The sequence below is a fragment of the Nelumbo lutea genome, chromosome 5 (assembly GCF_056320005.1).
Source record: "Nelumbo lutea isolate HS-2025 chromosome 5, American lotus-T2T, whole genome shotgun sequence".
Taxonomy (NCBI): domain Eukaryota; kingdom Viridiplantae; phylum Streptophyta; class Magnoliopsida; order Proteales; family Nelumbonaceae; genus Nelumbo; species Nelumbo lutea.
This window is the reverse complement of record NC_142688.1, coordinates 25,011,332-25,023,781: the sequence shown is the minus strand read 5'-3', so window position 1 is coordinate 25,023,781 and position 12,450 is coordinate 25,011,332. Positions and strand designations below refer to the sequence as shown.

Below are 12,450 nucleotides of genomic sequence, written 5' to 3'. Positions count from 1 at the left end.
AACAATTACCGATAAGTTCCATGTGATTTCTTTATTATTCTCCAACAATTTATAAAAAGTTTGGAATTAAAAAAAATCCGTTGTTTGTCTTTTTCGGTAAAAGAATATACAAATAGGTTTATGTTACAATCAATATAGGGGTGATTAAATTTTTGGTTATAAAATTTTGAGGTACCATGTCTTTCCGTCATCATAATAGACACTCGTGCCACACCTGGGCCATGCTCTATGTATTTTGTGTATGGGCCTCGCCTGTGTAATTGTAATTTTCTAAAATGAATTCCAGCATCAACGATGACATGGATCGATTTCTTCTTCCTTCCCTACTTGCTCTAGTTGCAGTTCTGTTCGTCCTCCGCCGCCACCTCCTCCTCCTTTCCAAGCAAAACAAAAAACTTGCTCCGGAAAAACAGGGAATGGCCAATCAATAATCATCGGAGAAAGTATCGAATACCTATATCACACCGAAAGGTTGCACCAGAGAGATCCATGCTACAGAGGAAGAGTAGGTATTCATCTGAGGTCATCAAGACGTCCTTGTTCAGAGAATCCATCGCCTTCACATGTGGAGCCACGGGGAATAATAAGTTCCTCTGGATCTTCTTCAATGAGAACAACAAAACTATAATAGCACTCAGCCCCGGCCTGAGGAGACGTCACCAACAGCTCTTAGATCCTTGTCCATGCAAGCAACCCTCTCGGCAGCGAGGACCTGACTCCTGATCCTTGGCTATTAATTAAATTAAACACTGTCAAGTGCCGTACGTACATCGAAGCTGGAAGACCAAGTGTTGCACGTTCCAACCATGAATTTCCTTGGATCCCACTTTCGGTTCATGTCCTTAACTGATCGAGTTATTGCTTTAACTAATTAGTAGCGGAGGGCCGGAATGCAATTGTAATATTGCTATTTACCATATAAAAAATATAATGATTTTTTAATAAAAAACTTGAAATTATAAGTAATTAAGTCAAAATCATCATGTTATCGTTTTTTAAACATTGCTTCAATAAAGCATTTCATATAAAAAAACATGATATTAAATTTACACTTCTTAGTTCTACTTTATAGTTGTACTTTGTTTTACATCGAGAACTTCTAATTGACCCGGACGATAAAACCGTTCGGCCTGGGAGCTGTCTAGGCAACCGGTTCCGTTTTACCCCAAACCCGATCCCTAGCAAAAATCGTTGAATTAGTCAATGACCCATTGATTGGGCGGTCAAATTGTCGACCCGTTCAATGGTTTTGGCCTTTTTTTATTTTTAATTATATTTTATATTTTATTTTTTGTTGTCAAAATGGGCCATCAGTTTGAATCGGACAGTCGAACCATCAACCTGAAAACCGGTGGCCAGAACGATTCCGTTTTCAGGTTGTTTTTTCTAGATGTCAATAATTAGACGAAATTCCAAATCCTTAGAAGATAAATCCAAAAAAAGAGGTAAATCCACCAAACTAGAAAAAAACGAGGAAAAAAATCAAAAAATGGAATCCAAAGTTCTGCTTTGAGACGAATCTAAACATACATGCAATCAAAGAAAGAGAAAAAGCAAATCGTCTTATAAGAAAAAGAAACATTGCACATAAAAACCCAAAGAAACAACAAAATGGAAGAAATAAAATGGTGGTAAACCCTAAAAGTATCTTGAAGAAAAAGACCAAACACACAAAAAAACAAAGAAAATTAAAAAATTAAAAAAAAATGAACATACCGCACACGCTCGAATAAAACGTTCAATAGAAAAAACCTTTGAATAATGAAAATCCAAAAGCATAAAAACCATAGTTTCCGAACTGTCATTGGCCCAGACGAACGAACATTCGGCCCGTGAACCATCCAGGCAACCCATTCCGTTTTACCCCAATCCCAGTCCTTGGCCAAAATCCGTTGAATCAGTCAATGACCCATTGACCCAGGCAGTCGAACCGTTGACTCGTTCAATGGTTCTTGGCCATTTTTTATTTTATTTTTAATTGGGAACTGTCCAAGCAACCGGTTCCATTTTATCCCAATCCCAGTCCTTGGCCAAAAACCGTTGAATCAGTCAACGACCCATTGACCTGGGTGGTCAAACCGTCGACCTGTTGACCCGTTCAATGGTTTTTTGTCGTTATTTATTTATTTATTTTTTATTTTTGTTGTCAGAATGGGTTGTCCATTCAAATTAGACGATTAAACCATCGACCCGTAAATCGGTGGCTAGAATGATTTCATTTTCGAGTCGTATGAGTCACACACTCGAATGACATAACACGTATCATATTGCTTAATGGACCTCACACACTCAATTCTTTTGCTTGTAATTTATGTTGTCAAAATGGGCCATTCATTCAAATCGGACAATCGAACTGTCGACCCCAAAACCGGAGGTATCTATATATATATATAAGATATAAAGATTATATATTTATTAAATTACAGTAGAAGAAACATTTGAATAGTGAAAATCCAAAAGCATAAAAAACCATGGTTTCTGAACCATCGTTGACCTGAACGGACGGACATTTTGGCCTAGCTAGCCAACTGGTTCCGTTTGACATCAACCCCAGTCCTTGGCCAAAAGCTGTTGAATCGGTCAACGACCCATTGACCTGGGCGGTCGAGCCGTCGACCCATTCAATGGTTTTTTGCCTTTTTTAATTTTTTTTAATTAGAAACTGTCCAAGCAACCGGTTCTGTTTTGACCTAGGTAGTTGAACCGTCGACTAGTTGACCCGTTCAATGGTTTTTGTCCGTTTTTTTTTTTTTTAATTTTTGTTGTTAGAGCGGGTCATCCGTTCAAATCGAACAGTTAAACCGTTGACCCAAAAATCGGTGGCCAGAATGGTTTCATTTTTGGGTTGTATAAGTCACATGCTCAAATGACATAACACGTATGATACTGCTTAATGAACCTCACACACTCAATTTTTTGCCTGTAATTTTTGTTGTTAGAATGAACTGTCTGTTTGAGCCAGACAGTCGATCCGCCATTTTTTATTTTTTAATTGGGAACCGTCTAGGCAGCCGGTTCTGTTTTACCCCAATCCCGGTTCTTGGCCAAAAATCATTGAATTAGTCAGCAACCCATTGACCCAATCGATCTAGCCGTCGACCCATTCAATGGTTTTTAGCCATTTTTTATTTTTTAAGATTTGTGTTGTCAGAACGGGCCATAGTTCGAGTCGGACAATTGAACCATCGACCCAAAAACCAGTGGCTAGAATGGTTCCGTTTTCGGGTTGTATGAGTCATACGCTCGAATGACATAACACGTATAATATTGCTTAAGGACCTCACACACTCAATTTTTTGCCTATAATTTTTGTTGTCAGAATGGACTGTCCATTCAAACCGGACGGTCAAACCATCAACCCGAAAACCAGTGTCTAGAACGGTTCCATAATTTTTTTCTTATAATTTTTGTTATCAGAACGGGCTATCCATTCGAATCAAACTATTAAACTGTTGACCCGAAAACCAGTGGCATATATATATATATATATATATATATAAGATTTGATTCTTTGCTTATCCTTCAATAAGTCATCCGTGATATTTAGTTGAACAATTCGACCGTTCAAACTAAATAGTTGGCATGTTCTGAAAAAAAAAATAATTAAAAAATAAAAAATAAAAAATATTGTTAACGATTTTCTGACCAAATCAACGTTTTTAACAAAATTTTGATTTTGGGGAAAAACAAAACCGGTAACTGAATTCCCGATTTTTCCAATCTGATCGGGTTTTGAAAACCATGGGTTATTTATCTTCATTATATTTCAGCACGGCTTAATAAGTTACTTTTATTTCTGGAAATCAAAGATGTAATTGCAAGGATTTACCATTTTGTACTAGAAATTAACAAGACAAGAAAATAGTTTTATATGTTTGCTAGAAATCATCTTTTCCATCGGACTGGCTGACTGTCAAATGTCAATAAATGTATGACATGTTTTTGTTTTTCTTGTTTCTTAATTTCCACATTAGTAGAAAAACAGATTCTTGAACTCAAAACAAATGGAACAAGCTTTATTTGTGTTTTTACTTTGAAGAAAATTGTTTTTTGCTAAAGGTTTTTTGGAAATTTCAACAGTTTCTTGTGAATAGCATAGATGGGCAACAAGTTAAAATAAGAAAGTAACAATTGCTTAAATCGTTGTCATCATTAGTTTGAGGCATCCGGTCTTACCCGTTGGGAATTGGGAATTTGGGATTGCATGTTTGAGCCTCAATGAGCTGTCTGGCCCAGAATTTTAACTACACCTTTGTGGGCTTCAGCCATTTTTCTTGGCCCACGTACAGCCTTAGTTGCCTACTTACCTTGATCGTGCAAAAGTATTCATTACTTGTGTTAATGTATTTTTTAAATTGTGTTAAGTAAATAGAAGTAACTGTGTCATATAAAACAGGGTATTATTTAATTATATTGTCTTAGGTACCGTTACTATTTCTACCTGAATCGTTTTGGATCAATACAAATAGTTAAGGTTTAAAATATAAGGAAATGAAATTTTAAGAGATATATCAAAATATACATATATAAATACCACTAGTGTGAGTTTGTCTTACATTGGTGGTCTCAAAGCCTAGATAAAAGAGAAGAGTTGTGTGAAGACTGAAGTTGGTAGTCGACACTAAACCTTTCGCCAAATTCTCATCAATATGTATTTTGGCTTGTCTTTTCTTGCTCATAAATAGAAAGAATAGGTAAAATAGAATTCATCTAACTGGCTCCATATAGTTGAGATAAGGCATGAAAATGATGATGATTTTCAAGATATTCCTTGGAGACAGACAAAAAATTAAGATAAGTAGGAATATGAAAATACTATTAGATATTCCAATAAATTACAAAAACATATCAAATCAACATATGAGAACACATACTTTAGTGTCCTTATCTTCTTGAAATAATTTTAGAAAATGCAAAAAAAAAAAATTAAAAATTAAAATAATATTAATTAAAAATGAAAACTTTAATTTGAAACTAAAGATTATAAAAAACTTATTAGCTTAAATTAAAATACATAACAATAACATATCCAAGTATATGTCAAACTTTTGATTTCTTTATTTTTTTCTTAATTGTACTATTTCATATAGATAATTTGATGTTAAACATATTTCATTTCTAATTTTATGAACTACCCTATCAAATCCCTTGAAGCAAGTCCATACAAATCCATTTTAGGGTCTTAACCTCCCTCAAGAAAAAGAGAGTTGGAGGGACTTTAGGCATTAAGAAGCTTTTTGGGGGTTAGAAACCTTATTTTCCCTTATTTCATAGTCATCAATTGATACACTACAGTATTAGCTAGATGTGTATTGCTTGTAGATAAGGCAATTGTGCTATGGATTGGCTGGCAGAAAAGGGTCATCAAAGGTCTGAGGTTTCTTTGAAGGTTTTCCCTCGGATCTTACTTTCATCTCTCTTATGCATGGTTTTAAAAAATACCCAGAAATGAAATCATTCTGGCCACCGGTCTCCGGATGAATGGTTTAACTATTTGATTTGAATGAACAGCCCGTTCTAACAATAAAAATTAAAAAACATAAAAAATAATTAAAAATAAAAAAGGTCAAAAATCGTTAAACTGGCCCATGGATCAACAGTTACATCACCCAAATCAACAAATTGTTGACCGATTCAATAGTTTTTTACCCGGGATCGAATTTAAAGTAAAATAAAATCAATTATCTGAACAATTGCTGGGCCAAATGATCCGACCATCCAAGTGAACGACAATTCAAAAACCATGTTTTTATGCTTTTATGGGCTTCAGCCAGGAGAGCGGTCCCAAGAACGATGATACGAGCAAACCACCGTGTAAAAAATGGCAACAAAGCCAATTACGCCAAGTTTCCCTAGCAACCTCTCGCTCGATAGGTCATATATATAGGCAGGGGTGGAGCAAACCACCGTGTAATATATAGATCTAAACCTTTCTACTCCATTTCCCTCCAAACCCTATCTCATCTACTCTTTTATCTCTTTTTTTCTTGTTCAACTTTGGCTTCCGAAAAGAAAATTTTTGGCTCGGTACTGCACATAGAGGGCATCGTGTCAAAATTTTGAACTTTTCACAAAGGAAAGTTCATTTAGTCAAACATTCATTTTGAAGGCATGTCTGTTTCCACTATAACGACCAGGAAACATAGTGCTCATGTATGTGCATGACATCTCTAATTAGGTAAGCCATGACGTATATATATGGAATATCTTCGAATCTATGCTTTGACACAGACACATGGGCTATGGAGATCCGCCCCCTTTAATATTAGGAGTAAAGGAATTAATACAGACCAGAAGCATCCAACATTAGAAGAAGAAGAAGAAGAAGAAGAGGCTTAGAAATTAGAATAGCAATGAAATGAGCAACAAGTAGAAGGGATAAAACCTGACCTTCTAAACTATTGTCTTATTACGAACTTCCTACGTTGGTTTAGACATTATTAGACTAGAACAATTGAATTCAACTTCTGTTGAATTTGAATTGCTCTCTAGTCTCTATCTCTAGACTCTAGCTAGCTAAGTGTAATGTGCCGATTAATGAAGTTGCCACATCATAGTAAGCTAGCAAGCTAGTTTACTTCCTGCTCCTCGTCCTTGTCTTCATCAACAGCTCCTATTGCCTGACCAAATTCAAAAGTGACGTCCAGGAAGTAGAGCATGAAAACCAGAACGAGGCAACAAAGAAACATGGGTATTGGACCAAAGATCCAGAAGAACAGAGGGAAAGAGAAGTAGAAAGCACGCAAACCCAGAGACCAGAAATGGCTGCCCCTGTTCACAGTCCTCCCTACATACTCCACTGTTAGATGGGATGACGACGACGACGACATATTCTTCACCGGCACGTTGATTAGGATGCTTGCGTGGCTGTAATACCGAATTGACTGCACATTAAATAGGAAAGCCATCAAGAAGCAGATCAAGATAGAGAAGAGTTTGATCGAGAACCCAAGATCGCTTTCGTCTCCATAAACGAACTTGGACGGTCGGGCATTCCTGTTGCTCATCAACACCGCGATGACGGAACTCAACATGATCGCCATGGATGCCAACAGTGTGGACGCCATTATGTTGTTTCTGAGTGTTTGTACCGCAAGAATTCCGTTCTTGGACATGTTCTGGCAACACATATTCCATGCAAACAACAAAGAATATATAAAATCAAACAGCTGTATCGCGCGTTTTATACAGAGAGAGAGAGAGAGAGAGAGAGAGATTTAAAGGACGGACCGATCAACAATTCGACAAACATATATAAATGGTGAAATATATATACATACATCCATCATAGTTCGGACCCATAGGAGCCTGTTGATGGCGTTGACGCCAAGGACGGTCTTTGTGGGGTGCTTTATGATGCGATGGAGGAGCCATATATGATAAACCACCATCATGAGAAACCCTGATGAGACCAGTGAGTAATCAAGCAATTGTTTCTTCATCGTTGAGGCAAGCAGAGCTCTTGGTCGTAGTTGATGAGAGAGTGGACGGAGAAGGGGGAGGTAGGGGCTGCAGGGTATGGTTCTGGACAAATGGCTGGACGTCGCACGGAGTAGATAAGAGGAAGGAGGGCGGAGGTCTGCCTCTTTATTATGGCCGATGTGACATTGAAATCATAGCCAAGCAGTCACGTGCTTCAGTGGATGCGGGGGTACTCGTTTCTCAATCCTGAAAATTAAGAAATAGCAGAATTAATACTTACCAGAAATTAATCGAAAAGAAATCCTAAGCTAAACCTTATCACTATTTTAGCGGATCTCTGTGGCTCGACTAATTGACTAGTTCAGAAGCTTTACATAAGTTGGCTTTGTTTTGGTAAATTAAAAATGGATATTACTCTAGACATGATGAGATCTAAGGTAAATATCTTTAAGCATGAATGAAGTTCTGCTCTTTTCCTTCTTTTTTTAGATAAAAAAAAAAAAAAAAGATGTTGCATTGTTGCTTTGGAACCTGTAGTGTAGATCTCGACATACATCTAATACAAATTATATTTCCCACTTTTAATTCTTAATAAGCTTTTTCACCAGAGTCAATGGCTTCTTTATTTTCTGCTTCTCTCATCTTGATGCATTACACATGGCGAGCTGTCCAAATGCTTGGAAATTTTTGGTAGCGTGACGCATTAAATGAGAGGACAGGAAGCCAGCATAAAGAAAACAAAATCCCCACGATTATCAACCGGCAGACCTTTCTGAATCAAGTTCACATCTAGTTATTAAAGCTGCTTCAAATTCACGATCTAGGAATTAATACCGAATTAATATCGTCGCTTTAGTATTCATCTCAAACATATATTAAGTTAATGGAGGAAATTAAGGAGTAATTAATTAAAGAGGTATTGACCAATACACTCCCTCCAAGTTGTGGGTTCGAACTAAAAGATTCTCTGATCGGTTTGATTTGATGTCTTCATCTAACAATTCCATTCCTGAATGACTACACTCGTTTTAGTGCCAACCCTGTAAGGTGCCAACTAATCCGAGTGCTAAACTTTTTCGTGCAGCCCGCAGAATCATATCTGGTTAAACCCATCTCAACTTTCAGATTCATCTTATTGTTATTCTCATTTTCAATCAAAATACCTCCGAATCTCCGATCCCAATTCCATCTGCATCAGCCAATCCTCAACTCAGGTTGTCAGTCTTTGATTAAGAAAAAACATCATCCCTAATTGATTAATGAGACGGGACCAGAGTGTTCCATGAATTCGTTAAGAAGGGTACATATATACACTAATCATTCATTCTCTTTGGAAGCCATCAACTTTTGACATTGCCCTTCAATCCACCTCCACTATATTTAAATTTTAGTGCTGATATGATTCAACAAGCTCATTCTCATTCCAGGCCATCATTATACGAACGTTGGATTTGAATCCACTTTTGACACTTCTACCGCTCAGGTGTCTCTGATACAAAATATAATTTTGGGGTTATAGCAGATATGGTCGCCCTGAATATCAATAAAAGATAAACATTTTTATAAAATAATAAAAAAGTAACCTTTTTTTGAAAAATATCAAGGAATGGTAATGATATTCTTCGTTGTCTTCTTCTGCGTTCTGTAAGAGAGAAGATAGGCCAGTTTCAGCTCTCCGTCTCTTCTTCCTCCGCCTCCTCTTATTCATATGCGTCGCCGCTACCGTCACCACCCTTGTCAGATTTTCAGATATTGAGGTCAGCAGCTCATGGAATCCTGTAAACTCCAATTCAAAGTGGTCTCGTGCAGACATCTGAAGGCCTTAAATTTCTTCCAGAAGCTTTCCGTCTACGCTGTCGTCTCCATCATATGAATCACAGAAAAATCAACCACTTCAGCCGCAGAAGCAGAAAACACCAATCGACAGAAATGGAGACGGAAACCCTGAATGGAATCACGAGATGGAATTCGATCTGAAACATATCTCCTTTCTTGATTATGATCACGTCTTTATCGAATTTGATTTGCGCTGCTACGGTACCATCTTCGGAGATAAGAGCATTGGAGAAGTTTGTGTCCCGTTCAAACATCTCGTGGATGAGTTTGATGGATCCGTTAGGTTCGTCAGTTATCAAGTCCGGTCTGTCATGGAAAACCAAATGCAGTTTTGAATTTCTCTTATAAACTGAATGATAAAGGGAAGAAGTATCCGGCAAACGAGAATGAGAACGGTGGCTTTCCGGTGCCGTCAGGTTCATATACTATTTTAATTTGCGTATGAACTCTTGGTTATTCCTACCAACGATTTTTGAAATTTGCATACATTTCCAGTCCCAGAGGCCGAAAAACCTGGAGGAGGTTTCATATAGACCTCTTCATGAAGATCACCGTGCAGAAATCCATCTAATGTAATTCCCAATGTTGGGCTGCATCAACTGCTAAGAAGGTTTGAACTGTGACCATTTTAGCCACAGGGGCAAAGGTTTCATTGTAATCAAGACCTTCAACTTGAGTGTTGCCCATGACTATCAACCGTGCTTTAAATCTTTCAATGGAACCATCAAAATTGTACTTGATTTTGTAGACCCATTTACACCCGATTGCCTTTTCTTCCCAAGTGGGAGGTCTTCCAAGGTCCATGTCCCATTGTCTTCCAAAACCTGTATCTCTTGGTGCATAGCCTCGCACCATCGAGAGTCAGTCATTGCCTCTAAGAAATGAGTAGGCTCTCGGCCTGTAGTAATAGCTGTCAAGAAATGCCTGTGTTTTATAGAAAAATTATCATACGTCACATAATGAGTTATGGGATAAGGAGTACCTGAGGACTGGGTTGATGCAAGAGAAACAGCGAGGGGGTCTAATCAACGAGTTGAGTGTGTGACAAAGTCCTACAAATAGTTGGGGGTCCGCTTTTCTCGATGTCTGCGGCCTAACAACTCCGTGGTGGGCTGAGGAGCAGCTGGAGTTTCCGTGGTGGGTTGAGGAGCAACTAAAGTTTCATTATCTCTATAGTCTGTATGGCTCCTTGTCTCATCAAGGGCACCTGCCTCCTCATCATTACCCATGTTCGAATGTCCTTCTTCATCGATCGTGTCGCTCCCCCTGACTTCTATATGAGGTGACTCAGATACCATGTCAGGAGGAGTGGCCCAAGGCAACCAAATATTTTCTTTGGCTACAGGAGGACTGGTTATAGAGGGTGGATGTTCTGGAATGGCAAAGGGAAACCCGACCTCACTAAACACCACGTCTCGTGAGATGAAGTAATCACCAGACTCAATGTCGTACAATTTTCACCCCTTTTTCCCAAAAGGGTACCCAACAAAGACATATTTCCTACTCCTAGCGGCAAAGTTGTCACGGTCCCTAATATGCGAGAAACATAAGCAACAAAAAACTCTGAGATATTTATAAGGAGGACTTTGTCCAAATAGCATCTCGTAAGGTGTTTTACCACCAAGAAGGGTCGAAGGTGTCCAGTTAATCAGGTGTCATGCGGTCAAAACACACTCACCCCAGAAATTGATTGGAAGATGTGCTTAAAACTTGAGTGCTCTGGCTACATTCAAAATATGACAATACTTTCTCTCCAGACGACCATTTTGTTGTGGTGTTTCAACGCAGGAAGTTTGAAATAAAATCCCCTGCTCGTCAAAATATGACTTCAAGGATTTAAACTCTGTTCCATTATCATTTCTTACCACCTTAACCTTCTTATTAAATTATCGTTCAATCATGACACTAAAATTTTTGAGTGTTCTACCAACTTCACTTTTTTCAACCAGCAAATAAATCCAAATCACTCGAAAATAATCATCAACAATCGTCAAAAAATATACCGCACCACAAGATGCAGATACTCTATAAGCACCCCATAAGTCACAATGAATCAAAGCAAAACAATCGATCACTTTATTGCTGTTTTGAATAAAAACATCTCCAGTCTGCTTTGCCTTCAAACAAACATCGCATGATTCAATTCCATCTATCTTGTAAGCACGAGCCGATGCCACACCCTTGAAGACATAGACCCCATCAAGCTATTCACCCACACCAATCAAAGTCCTCGAGATGCGATCCTGTATCACACACAACATATTAGTAAACGTCAAAATACAATCTGTCACGAAGTAACCGACCTACTGACAATAAATTACAATTGAGTTTTGGGGCATATAATACGTGCAACAATTTAAAATTATTTCCAAGTTCAACATGCCTTCTTGCACGGCCTCGATGCATGCACCATTTGGTAAGCTAACATGACAAGGTGCAACATCATAGGTGTGGACGAGCACATTTAAATTCCGTGTCATATGATGTGATGCCCCAGAGTCAACAATCCATTCAGTCGAGTAAATCTTACCAGAGAGTTTTTCATTAGTCCTGGTTTTGTAAGCATTAAGCATGCTTACAAGAGTTTGCCATTGCTCGTCATTAAGCCCGTTCAGTCTGATCCTGTCTTCGTCATTCACAACTACATTAGCAGACACCTCACGCCCCGCTGATGACTGCGCAGTATGAGCCTTTGCCGTACCTCAGCCACATCCGCCCGAAGGTCCACCAGACTTACTCGAGCTCTCACTGTTCCTATCATTTTTGGCGACCAGCTCTCACGGTTCCTATCATTGTTGGCGACCATGGTGACCGATCAGCAATACTCGTCAGCAATAATATAGAGGAGAAAGATCGGTGCATGAACAAGCGAATCACTGCCGTAGTCTTTAATTATCCTCTGAATCGTCGACTGGCAGTAACGAACTTGGAGCTTCGGCTGCTGATGCTGCTGTTCGTTTTGCTAATTAAAATTTCCGACGGGAAAGTCATAGTTTTCTTCCAACTGCTCAACTTTAGGAAACATCTGTATCAGCCCGTCCGCTACCTGATACGGAGTCAAGGTTGGTGCTTTCACGAACAACGATCTCTGGTGTTTGAGTTGTCGGATGTTCTTCAGCGACAACAACGGCCGCAACAGGAACAAACAGTAATGGCCAAAGGTGCGTCACAGTCTCAGGCTTCGTCTTCATC

General features: G+C 38.5%; 1 protein-coding gene across 1 annotated transcript; it reads right to left on the bottom strand.

Moving 5' to 3' along the window:
* Nucleotides 1–6,221: 6,221 nt before the first annotated feature.
* On the bottom strand, nt 6,222–7,604 carry LOC148851097 (uncharacterized). Its single transcript, XM_088946664.1, has 2 exons — nt 7,281–7,604; nt 6,222–7,118 (listed from the first exon to the last, which is right to left on the bottom strand). Exons 1-2 carry the CDS (start codon nt 7,440–7,442, stop codon nt 6,570–6,572), a joined length of 711 nt encoding a protein of 236 aa, XP_088802790.1. The 5' UTR covers nt 7,443–7,604; the 3' UTR covers nt 6,222–6,569.
* Nucleotides 7,605–12,450: the final 4,846 nt, after the last annotated feature.